Below are 12,900 nucleotides of genomic sequence, written 5' to 3'. Positions count from 1 at the left end.
TGACTCATGACTCATGAGAGTTCAGCAGCTGAACGCAAAACAAACGCCACACACTCCGAGAATAGCAAAATATTGCTATAATTAACCACTTAAGCCCTGTAATACTTCATCTTACTTCATCATTCATGCATTGTGAAAATATCTACAAGCCTCACCATTTCATTTTACAATATGACACGCTGGGCAAGACCTAGCCGGTTGATTGGTTAAATGGAATTAGCAGGAGTGTTGTGAACTTGAAAAATATATTGTATCCGGGGGAAATACATCTGACGGATGTTACGTCCCGACACTTCCGGCTAGACACTCTCTGCCTTAGGTCTTTTCACCTTTTGGGAACTGAGCAGTACTAATTTGAAAAAAATCATAAAAAATAAAAACATACAGTACCTTGACTCCCCGTGCTCCTGGGTATCCAACAGGCCCCTGGACCCCTACAGGCCCCTGGAATCAATAAATACACTTCTGTAAGGTTAATCAATACATACTCTTCTGTAAGTAATCAATACATCAATACATACACATCACATATTATACTATACTGGTTTTCAAACATTAATTCATTCATTCATTTCAAGGACTCCCATAGCTAAGAATGTACAAATTGAACCAAGTGGACCACTGACTTACAGCTTATAATGATTACAAACATCCATGCAAGCGACATGTAGTCTGTCAGTCAGTCAGTCTGTCTCTCTCTCTCTCACATCACATGCGTAAGCTTATACGCTTACACAAACACGGTAAACATACCGGCAGTCCTTTCTCTCCTGGGGTTCCCTCTCTTCCAGGATGACCCTATGATCAAGAGGACATAGGTTAGGTTCAGAGTGTGTGTGTGTGTGTGTGTGTGTGTGTGTGTGTGTGTGTGTGCGTGCGTGCGTGCGTGCGTGCGTGCGTGCGTGCGTGCGTGCGTGATGTACTCACCGGTGGACCATCATTTCCTGGTAGACCCCCCAATCCTTTCTTCCCTTGCGGCCCCTGGAACGACACAGCAGAGCGGTGCTGACCTTTGACCTGTACAGTCCTTGGCTTATTGAAGTGTGTGTAGAGAAAGCTGAAGGACTCTTACCTTCTCCCCTGGTAGCCCTACTAAACCCTGAGGACCTGGGAACCCCTGCATGAGAAGAGAAACACCATTAGTCTGTATGTGCGTGCGTGCGTGCGTGCGTGCGTGCAGTTATCAGACGACACTGTCGTTGTCAGCTGTATTATGAATAACAACTTCACTTATAGACTACGTATTATAGGCCCGACCTTTAAGTTAAGTGTTACAGACTTATCTTTGGTCCCGGGGGGGAGGGGTGGGTGGTGGGGGAATGTTTGTTTGTTGTTTGTCTTTGTGTTCCTTTCTTTTGCTGTTGTACGTGTTACTTGTTTTCTTTTCTTTATTCATTCATGGCGTTAACATGTTTTATTGTGCTATTTTGTCCCTTTTTTTTATCTGCTACTTCTGTATTATCTGTCCTGTGTTTTTATGACTGCTGTACATTTTATGGCAGCTGAATTGCCCTCATGGGATTCATAAACATCTATCCTGCTATCCTATTGCACACCCATTCATCATCACAGGCTTGTCGTAAGACTGTGATAATGGTTATGTGTGTGTGTGTGTGTGTGTGTGTGTGTGTGTGTGTGTGTGTGTGTGTGTGTGTGTGTGTGTGTGTGCGTGTGCGTGCACGTGTGTGTGTGTGTGTATGTGTGTCTGTGTGTGTCATATATCTACACACCTGGAATCCAGGGTTCCCTTGCTGACCGGGCGCTCCAATTTCCCCCGGAGATCCCTGTCAGAAAGAGGAAATCATCTCTGTCGGGTGGAAACCTCACATGTCCGAAACTGTTACTCTTCGGGATTCAAATTCAAAAGCATCAAAAGTAGCAGGTCTACAAGCCGTTTTTCGCGCTTGCGGATCTGATACTTTTGATGCTTTTGTGTGACGCTGTAGTATAATTGAGTAGGGCACTAATCATTGACCGCCACCATTGACTTCAGCGCTGCAACTTATCTGCTGCCAGATACAGTGAGGTCTTTTAATTTGAAGACTCCAAAATTCACCCCGAAATGAACCGGAAGCAAATCTGACGATCGTATTTTAAGACCGCAAGGTACAGCGACGATTTAGTAATGAGCCACGACGTTCTGTTCAAACACACAGAAAATAGGGTTCTAATTCACGAGGAAAAAAATCCAGAAAAAGTTAAAATATGGAGATAAGAGGATTTCTGTCTGACAGCATATGACGTCATGACAACGTCTGTGTTGTTTCTAGTTACAGCACGCTCTTCTGTCTGACGCCTGATGAGTCATACCTACCAGGTTGCCCTTTGACCCCTGAACTCCGTCGACGCCGCGGACGCCCTGAGAGGAAGAGAGAGGGAGAGAGAGAGAGAGAGAGAGAGAGAGAGAGAGAGAGAGAGAGAGAGAGAGAGAGACGGAAGACAAATGTCAGACACGTCCTTCCTCTCTTCTTGTCTTCTTGTCATTGTTCATTTCAAAAGGTGAGAGGTCAGATTGTCACATGGGGTGAGGGTGGTGATAAAAAGGCCCTGCTCAGGCTCTGCCAGTGGGCCTAATGAGTATCACCTGTTCAATTTCCAGCCTCTGCCTCAGCCAATTGATTGCCATGGCAACCCCACACCTGTCAATTGATTACTTAACCAGTCCACTTTTCACAGTCAGTTTGCACTCTTCAGACACTACACAGGCACATACAGTACATGTGGGACACAGACAGACAGTTAAAATGGGTGCTATGACAATGGGTATTATTAGGTTTCCAAGTAGGCCGGTGGCTAACGGGCACGTACAGGTCTAGTGAAATCTAAATTCCCTATTCTGGGGTGAATATTTGACAAAAATGACAGATATATGAGCATAGCTGATCAAAGAGCTCTATTTTTGCGGAGGAGAAAAAGAAGGGGGCCTACTAGTCCTGGGAAACTCTCTGTTCCTCTGTCTTAAAGCACAATTAAAACTTTGCGAGAGGTTTGGGTTGTGATATCTTCAATAGTTGCTCTGTAAATGTTTATTTACAAAAAAAAAAGAAAATCTTTTCGGTTTTGTATTTTTATACATTGGCAAATGTGTTAAATTAGTTTGTTCACTTTCTATTTCTGTGTGCCAAAAGTGTGATTTCTGCCACCTATTTCACTGTGCTATGAAAGTCAAATAATGAGTAAAATATTTCTTGAACAATATTAGTTTTACTGAAGTATTTTGAGTCACGTCACGGCACGCAATGTAACGTACACACAACACCAAACCTCAAAAAATAGAACATACGTTTTCGAAATTAATCTCACGTTTCGGAAATGACAGGAAAAAGAAGCGTGTGAACAACAATCCCACCTTGCTGCTTGACGTATAATGTGTCATTTTTAACAAGCACCACAGCAAGTAAAAACACAGCGATTCATGTGGGCCTGTTCACAAATACGACATAACATGTGCTAACTCGCTTCAAGACAAGCGATAAGTTAACACATGTTACGCAAACACAGATCAAAAAGAAAGGATAAAAAAGGAAACACCTCTGGCTGTCAACAGAGCTGTATACTGTACCTTGAAGGCAGAAAATTATTCCCTTCCATCTGATAAGAATGGCGTTATAATCTCATGTTTACAGATGTAACATTAGCATAATATTATGTATCGTAAATTCGCATCACTGTCAGGTAGCGGGGCCCCACGCACCTTTGTTTATAATATGAACAGCATCCTACGCTGTGCATATTTTATATATTCCCTAGAGCTGACATATTTTAACACGCATATCGTGTTCACATCTCTGTCAAATTTATGACAGGCATATATACATATGGAATTTGCATGTATAATGTGAAACTATACATTATTTGCATATGTTGTATCTAGATTCACTTTGCAAGGGGAATTATTTTACATTACAGGGCAGACTGACATGACACTGACTGAGTTAGATATTCTTGCGAGTGTGTGTGTGTGTGTGTATGTGTGTGTGTGTGTGTGTGTGTGTGTGTGTGTGTGTGTGTGTGTGTGTGTGTGTGTGCGTGCGTGCGTGTGGTTTGTGTGGTGGTTTGTTGACTATTAGGGTTGATGCTTACTCTGATTCTACACTTCTTCTCTGTCGGGGTGGAAACCTCACATGTTCCAAAACTGTTACTTTTCAGGATTCACACCAGATCTATAAGCTCACGCTGCGTTTCGAGCTTATAGATCTGCTACCCTTGATGCGTTTGTGTGACGTTGTAGTATGATTAACCCATTTTGGGCGGGAACCCCTTTTGGTGTTAGCATTATGTCACGCTTTAGCTATTGAAAAAAGCAGATCTACAAGCTCATAGACGAGCTTGTAGGTCTGCTATTTTTGAAAAGTCGAAGAACGACTGACATTATAGAAACATAGCTTTTTCAGAAAACTGACAGGATGTAGAAGACATTTTTAGAATCTGATCTCAGGTCAAAATGGGCGTTAATTAGAATATGGAGATACGAGGTTTCTGCCCCGACAGCAACGACTTGTACGTCTCACTGGGTAAATAGCTGAATTGATAAGTGTATGCGTAGAAGTGTCATACTCACAGCTTGGCCTGTAGGACCGGCAGGGCCTCTGGGGCCATTCAGACCTCTGGAACCCTGAAACACACAAAGCGGGGGGGGGGGTGTTAGTCACGTAACTTTGGGAAAGTGTCATAGTAGCTTGTCTACAACTGAAACGGACTTCCTGTGCATAACTTCCTCTTCAAAATAAGAGCCTACATGTAACGTGGTTTTATTTCGAAGTCTACTTACAGGACATTAACATCACATTTGAGTTCCTTTTGAACATAACTGTCTCAGCTGCAAATGCTCATTGCATGCCTTTGATCTACGCGCAGAAAACACGTTGACGACGTATGCGCACTGGCGCATCGGTTGTGTGCCCCCCTGATTATTAATAACATCTAAACATGTAACATGTAAACACAACATGAACATAATACTCTTATTATGCATATCACATTCTCGCCGAGAAATATTTTCGAGTATAAAAAAAGGAAAAAATACAAAAAACTAATGGTTTTAATTAAGATTCGAGTGCCAACCATAACGAGCGAAGGTTCGAACCCTGAATGCTCGGGGACAGCCTTAGTGTGAGTGTGTGTGTGTATGTGTGTGTGTGTGTGTGTGTGTGCGTGCAAGCACGGTAACAAGGGAACTATGAGAATGGTGGGGCTGCAGCACCCCCTAGCGGCAGGTGGCTGAGTAGTATTTTTGTATAATAAACAAATTAAAATAAAACACATTTACTCAGGAGATCACACGGTACACCAGAGATACAAGAGATATCAGTTCTGAATTGAGTCAAAACAGAGCTGCTGTGTCAATACAGATTTGGAGGTTTGACCAAGAGCCTCTGCACAGAGAGAAGCCACTGTGATTAATGTAATGTTTAAAGCGCTCATCCAGTTTAGAGTAGGCCTACTATATTTGGAGATTTCCACAAATACACATGCAGACACAGAGAGTGCTTCTGTATGCGCTCTAGACCGGATATACAAACGTTTTAGGCACTGAATGAGATTCAACTCTGAAAGCAGATCCACAACCTGTTCAAGGTTCTTCAGTGCCTCTCTGATCTGAGCTGCCATGTCAAGTCAACACTAGTAAACACATCTTTGTTTAAACCAAATGGACCAGACGAGGTTGATGACGTATCTAGCATGTGCAAATCAACAGTAACAGATTGCAGAAGGTTACGTTTGGCACTCTAATTCCAGGTTAAGACATGGCTTTAAAACAGCTGCCGTGCACTTAACACATTCCCTGTGTCATTGACGGAGATCTCCGTCAAGTCTAATCCAGCGCTTCAACGCGGATGATGGAGATCTCTCTTTTCAGTGGTTTAAGATCTTTGTCAATGTATGAATGGTTCTACGTTGCCAAGCAACTGATAAAACCGGAAATGAACCGGAAGTGAAGATTTCGCCCGCCGCTCCCAATCACGTTATCAGATTTAGAAAAATACATTTATTTCTGATTCTTTTCCCAGATCGTGCTGTCAAAACAAGCTTTTCTCAAAGGCCCATAACTAAAGAACCGATGATTGTGTTACAAATTGTATTTTCCAGGTACGTATCTCGTGTCCTCGTGGGCCTTTAAATAATAATATGTGTGTGTGTGTAGTGTCGGTCCGCACACCAACGGTTTCTGGTTGAAGGACTTCAGTGTTTTGTACCATGCAACCATACAATGCGAGTGTGCGTGCGTGCATGCATTTGTGCGTGTATTTGTGCGTGCGTGTGTGTGACTCACAGCATCTCCAGGCTGTCCTCTTGGTCCATTTGGGCCTTCTGATCCCTGAAACAAACACACAAACCAGCAGTCACACAACAGAGCTTTATTACACACACCAACTGAAACAAACACACAGACCAGCAATCACACAACAGAGCTTTATTACACACACCAACTGAGACTTGGCGTCCCTTTTCTGTGAGCGAACATTTGGAAAATAATCGATGTACAGGCTCACAACGCAGTGCGTTCACGCCATGTTGTAAGCTTGTACATCTGCTATTTTCAGCAAATATATTTAGTGTAGAGTGACAACAGTATAGGGACCGTAGTATTGAGCCCTGGGGAACTCCCGTCGAATAAAACAACCAAACACCAAAAGTGTCCAACGTTGATGTGTTTTTGACACCTCTCACCTTCTCGCCAGGCTCTCCGGTTGAACCAAGTAGACCTTGCTTCCCACGATCACCCTGAAGAACACACGCACACACGCAACGTGCACACACACACACACACACACACACACACACACACACACACACAGTCACACCAGCATGGTTTGTGAGATATCGGTTACGTCAAGTAACATTGGTCAAATGATCAATCAACCAATCAACTCACTTTGTGTCCTTTGTGACCAGGGAGACCTGGCAGTCCATCGAACCCCCTGTCTCCCTGAGAGAGAGAGAGAGAGAGAGAGAGAGAGAGAGTAGTTTCCAGATCAAACAGATGTGTAGAAGAAGAAAACAACAATAGTTTGTTTCGTCGTGTTTGTTTGTTTCTCACCTTTCCACCTGTCTCTCCTGTTGCTCCACGGGTACCATCAGTACCAGCGTTACCCTGGAAAAGACACACACACACACACACACACACACACACACACACACACACACACACACACACACACACACACACGCACACACACACACGCACACACAGAAATGTCACGTTAGAAACAGGGGGGCAGTCAGCCAGATATTTCGTGAAGCCTCATTTGAAATCGGTAGTTCATATAATGGCCTGTTGTGGCGCTGGACCGGACCCAAAAAGCCCCATAGCTCCATAGAGGCCCATGTATTTTGGCCCAACTTCACCTAGACTGTATTACCTTAATAAACATGGTCATGAATACTTTCTTCTTCCAGTCACTAGTTTAAAGTCTCATTTCTAATGTCATAATATTCTTTTTGGAAAATTATGGTCCCATTAATTAAAAAAATGACCATAAAGAAAAAAAACCATCGCGTATGTTCTGAGGGGCGTGGCTACCATTACAGTCTATGATCGGGATTCCCCTCCCACTCGAGTCAAAATAAAAACCAACGGAGAAGAAGGGGGGAAGTCCCGCCTCGTTGTCTGGGCAGCCAATGACCAGCTGGTATACAAAACAGAGCCAGCCAATGGCCAGCTGGTACCAAAGATGGCGACTTACATCAGGAATTAGCATATTATTACAGGCTTCATTTTACGTTCATGTTAGACCCGGGGAACGCTTTGTCCATATTTTTTTACAGTCTATGGTTAGAAACAATAGTCTGTTCTGCTACATAATTGAATTGGTTAAATGGTTTGAAACGGTGTATAATATCAGTCTCACCCATTTCCCTGGGCGTCCATTTTGTCCTGGTGACCCTGGCAGTCCCCGCGGACCCTGGAGGTATGGAGGGGGGGGGGGGGGTAGCAGAGAAGAGAGTGGCAGCAGTGAGTGAGGAACAGAATGCATTGGAGGCGGGGGGGGAGAGAACGGCTGCAGGGCAGATGGAGATCAGAGCAGTGATGGCTCTATTTTGACTACGACGGGTATAGCCAAGAATCTTCCATACAGGCGCAGTCCGTCAAGAGCTTAGAGTATATGAATAGAGACGGCACCCAGAGGAAACGCTGAGGCGAAATGGACATAGTGGCAGAATTTGGTATTGCAGCGTGGGCCCAAACACATGAACGCGCTGGTCCGTTGACTATCATTACGAACGTTCACGACGGCAGCACGTTCGTGCGCGTTTGTGCGCGTTCGTGCAGGTTCAACGGCAGCGCGTTCATGTGTTTGGGGCAAATCCATCCCAGAATGCACTCTGTTCCTACCCGGAAGGAGGAGTGAAATCGCCTCATGCGCTTTTGAGCAGCACTTTGCCAGATGGGGGCGGTATTGGGTAACCATGTTCCCCAACACCACAACCATCTGGGACCTCTCAGGGAGTTCAGCTAACACTGAACCGCTCCCGGTTCGAACCAATCAGCGTGAGCTAAGGGCGGGATATGTGCGAAACCGGATGTGAAGCTATATAGACACGTCAATATGATTGGTTGTGTTTGCACGCCCACACGGTGATAGACAGACGGTCCCATCCAATCATCTACCAAGTATCTTGAAAAAAAGGAACAGCCCCGTCATCAAATTTGCTTCCGCAATCCCAGATCCCAATAAGCTGTGAAACAAATTTGTGTAGCAAGCTTCTTAGATCTGGCAGCGTCAGGTTAAACTCGGATGCCATCTCTATTCATATATTCTCTAAGGTCAAGAGACCTAGATCTTCCTTGAATAAATAATCATTTTAAATATATTCGATATATATTTTAGCAAACCAACCAAGGTCAATATTATACAGTTAATGAATAGTGAAATGAGAACAAAAAAACCCAGTGATGACTAGTAAATGTACTGTACATGAACACAGAAGTCCAAGAGGTGCTGCTTTGTGTCTCCTCGCTCAGTGGATTATACTGAAGACAATGTTAATTAAATAAGGTTAGGAAGCGAAGACCGCACGGTGGACTCCATGTTGCTCCCTGGAAGGAAAGAAACATGCGCAATTGAGACGCGGAAGTGTTGGCTGCATATATATAGCCCATTGCGCATGTTTCTTTCCTTCCAGGGAGCAACATCCACCGTACGGTCTTCGCTTCCTAACCTTGTTTAATTAACCTTGACTGAAGACCAACAAGGGGGAACAAATCCAAGACACTCCGTCTTCAAGTTCTTATTGAGCAAGGCAACTGAAATGATCATTATTTTGATCTCTTCCTACCTGTTCCACCAAAGAGTGTCTGTCTAGTCTAGAGAGCCACCTTATCCTCCCTTTGTTCTAAGGTTTTATAAGCAGAATCACCACTGAGGAGGAGATATGGTTGTGAATTGGATTGGATTTTTTTCCTGTGCTATCCTTTTATTTTAGACTACCGGGTATGTGTTTGACTGTACTCTGCGCTGTTTACATCTCTGTCTAATAAAGTATTCAATCAATCAATCAATCAATCAATCAATCAATCAATCAATCAATCAATCAATCAATCAATCATAATTATGTGTGGACTTACTGCCTTACTACTACCCTGTACAGCCCTGGACTGTCATGGTTTGAGTCTTCCCCTGTCTGTATTTCCACTTCGGCCACTCCCACATTCTATTCCACCACACTGCAGACCCATACACCTGTCTCCCACTGCCTCATCAGCCCAACAGTTCCCTTCTCATTACACACCTGTGCCTACTTCTGCAATCAAGCCACCGCCTATAAGACTGGACTCATTCTGCCTCATTCCTTGCTAGAAGATAACCATTTGTTACATGTGTGCATTCCTGTTCTCTGTATTTTCCTATTGTCCCTAGATTATTTACTAGTTTGGATTTTTGACCTCCTGCCTGTTTTTTTGACTCTGATATTCTGCCTGCCCCCCCTTGGATTTGTTTGCCTGTTTTGGACTGCTTTCTTGGTTTTGACCTCTGCCTGTTGTACTTCGATGTAAGCCTTTTCCCTTGAACTTGATCGCTATTAAACTATTGAACTTACTCTGCCTGTGTTGCCTGCACTTGGGTTCCATTTTGATACACATCGTGACATGGACTCAGATCTTCGCATTCCTTTTATATGCAACCAAGACCTATAGTCTTTCTTCTGCCAGTCCTTCTCTGCTCTTAAATACTAGAGTGACACAGTGGTGATGTTACCGTGACGATCGGTCAACTTACAGCATGTCCCATCTCTCCACCGGATCCCTTCAGTCCTCCAGGGCCTGGATTACCCTGAGAAAACAACAAAATGTATTCATTTATACATTTATACATTCAGAACGCTGGTCAGATGACACTATGGGGCGACGGTGACGGTCGAGCGGCCGTCTGGGAACCGTAAAGGTTTGTCATGTAGAGTGAATAATTAAGTTACTGTAGCCTGTTTGAAGTACGCACCGGTATGTGGGAGTATTATTGCAAAAACACTGAGTATCAGTTCCAGGTACAGTATGTGAAAATGCACTTGGCCAACAACACCCCACAAAACTACAAAAATAGTAGTAATTGTACATTACTGTGTCTCTGTCTGTCTGTTTTGTGTAAACTCACCAGGGGTCCAGGTCTTCCTCGAAGTCCCAAGGGTCCTGGAGGTCCTTTCATAGCCAGCTGGATTCACAGGATAAGAAAACACAACATTCATTCCTTCTGTCCCTCTCTCTGTGCATGTGTGTGTGTGCATGTGTGTGCATGTGTGTGTGTGTGTGTGTGTGTGTGTGTGTGTGTGTAGCTAGGCTACAGATGTAAACTTTTAGTTTTTATCTTTGGCAGCCTAGGGCATGTGCATAAGTTGGTTGTGAGGGGCTTACAAATGGCCAGCTGTTCCAAAAGGAGAGCCAAGCAGTTAGCGAGGTATTGCTCAGTTTCAGCCATTATAGGAAGCCGCTCAATTTGGAGGAGGCGTTGTTTCCTTTATCCATGATTTATGTCTGCTGCCCTATGTCCGACATGTCAGCTGTACTGTATGTAACCATGCTTTGCCGACCATGCACGTTGTAACTGGCTGTGTGTGTGTGTGTGTGTGTGTGTGTGTGTGTGTGTGTGTGTGTGTGTGTGTGTGTGTGTGTGTGCGTTACCTTGGTCTGTTGCAGGATGGCTTGGGCCTGAGCTTCCTGAGCTGACACAATTTGACCTGTCTGGGGGTCTCCACCTGACTGGAACTACATGCATGCACGTGCGTGCGCACACACACACACACACACACACACACACACACACACACACACACACACACACACACACACACACACACACACACACACACACACACACACACACACACACACACACACACACACAGTATTTACATGAATTCACATAGAATTAGGTGTTGAATATCACTGACTTATAAAGCGACCTCAGGTATAAATGTGTTTTTGTTTATTGTTTATGTGCTTAATGTTTCCTTTAATTTCAATCTTTATTTAAATATCAGAAAACACACCGAGAGCCTCTTTTCCTCTTTTACAGAATTTTTAATTGAAAAAAAACCAGAATATACAGGATGAACTGAAATTGGAAGTGATGTCACAAATTGGAATTGGATCAGACAAAATTGGAAAATGGAACACTATGAAATGTGTACGCTGATAAATGGATAATCTCTCATGATAAATAAATTGGCAGCCCATCTGAAAATGTATTTTGTGTTTATCAAAGAGCTGGAGATAAAGGGAGACTCCTGTTACAAAATAAAGCTTTAACCGCGTGCACGTGTGCACACGTGCAAGCACGCACGCATGCACGCACGCACGCAGTTAAGCATTAAATCAAGAACAGGAGTCTGGTATACATTCAAGTACTACAGTACTGAGTGTCTCAATACTCCGCCTAGTGGCCAGAACAGAGCATAGCCACTGCAGTCAGATTTGGACGTGGAAGTGTCATCATAATGGACAAGTGATTGCTTCAGTTGACTGCTCAGATAGTAACATAATTATGATATGTGTTCCCCAGAATTCCTGTGAAAACATAAGAAGGCATTGAGGGTAAATTGGGCACACATACGTGTATATGGAAGACATTCAAATTCAGCTTGAATGAACGTGAGTGAACAACAGTGTATAAAAAGGCAGTAACTACTCTTGTAATAGCTGTCATTGGATCTGTGTGGGTGTGTATTTTCTGGTTAGTGTGTATTTTTGTTGGTTATTAGGGGAGTTTCATTGGTTACACCAGGTGTGTGTTTATAAGATCAGGACTGTGAAGCTAACAGACCTTTTGATCCAACAAAATTGAACAGACATGTGGCATCTTTGTTTGTGCTTCTGAAAGGGCAACTCCACCTGAATCCTATTGTGTTGACATACATTCTTTGTGTGTGTGTGTGTGTATGTGTGTGTGTGTGTGTGTGTGTGTGTGTGTGTGTGTGTGTGTGTGTGTGTGTGTGTGTGTGTGTGTGTGTGTGTGTGTGTGTGTGTGTGTGTGTGTGTGTGTGTGTGTGCGTGCGTGCGTGCGTGCGTGCGTGCGTGCGTGCGTGCGTGCGTGCATGCGTCCGTGCGTGAGTGCCTGCCTGCCTGTCTGTCTGCCTGCCTGCCTGCATGCATGCATGCGTGTGTGCCTGCGTGCCTGCGTGAATAGCTAGCTCTCAACAGTATTGGATCTCCACTAGCCAACATAAACGTTGTTGAAACTTCTCGTTTCACGTTGATATTTTCCAGCTTTTCCAGAGTGCCGGAAGGGGTTTGTTTCATCTGGGACTAATTCCCATCTGCAGAAGGATGGGTTTAATAGTTACCGGTAACAGTTTCACACTATCGAGGGTCCCCAGCCCTCAATAGTGTGAAAATTGTCTTGATTGATGCGTCCTGCTTCCTTAAAGAGGCCATTTCAACACTATCTTCATTCAGAGAACAGC

The 12,900-nt window shown here is 44.0% G+C and overlaps 1 protein-coding gene across 1 annotated transcript in view; it reads right to left on the bottom strand.

Moving 5' to 3' along the window:
- The window catches only part of LOC310858310 (uncharacterized protein), a 105,547-nt gene that overhangs the window by 35,948 nt on the left and 56,699 nt on the right, over positions 1 to 12,900 (bottom strand). The window contains exons 13-27 of the mRNA XM_083764417.1: positions 11,120 to 11,203; positions 10,596 to 10,652; positions 10,224 to 10,277; positions 7,854 to 7,907; positions 7,043 to 7,096; positions 6,878 to 6,931; positions 6,673 to 6,726; positions 6,275 to 6,319; positions 4,562 to 4,615; positions 2,315 to 2,359; positions 1,731 to 1,784; positions 1,073 to 1,117; positions 928 to 981; positions 754 to 798; positions 391 to 444 (exon numbers count right to left, since the gene is read on the bottom strand). Coding sequence (XP_083620543.1) covers positions 391 to 444; positions 754 to 798; positions 928 to 981; positions 1,073 to 1,117; positions 1,731 to 1,784; positions 2,315 to 2,359; positions 4,562 to 4,615; positions 6,275 to 6,319; positions 6,673 to 6,726; positions 6,878 to 6,931; positions 7,043 to 7,096; positions 7,854 to 7,907; positions 10,224 to 10,277; positions 10,596 to 10,652; positions 11,120 to 11,203 — 807 coding nt within the window. The remainder of the gene's footprint in view (positions 1 to 390; positions 445 to 753; positions 799 to 927; positions 982 to 1,072; positions 1,118 to 1,730; positions 1,785 to 2,314; positions 2,360 to 4,561; positions 4,616 to 6,274; positions 6,320 to 6,672; positions 6,727 to 6,877; positions 6,932 to 7,042; positions 7,097 to 7,853; positions 7,908 to 10,223; positions 10,278 to 10,595; positions 10,653 to 11,119; positions 11,204 to 12,900) is intronic.

The sequence above is a fragment of the Protomyctophum parallelum genome (assembly GCF_964188405.1).
Source record: "Protomyctophum parallelum genome assembly, chromosome: 5".
Classification (NCBI taxonomy): Eukaryota; Metazoa; Chordata; class Actinopteri; order Myctophiformes; family Myctophidae; genus Protomyctophum; species Protomyctophum parallelum.
The sequence above is the reverse complement of the archived record's forward strand: the minus strand, read 5'-3'. Positions and strand labels throughout refer to the sequence as shown.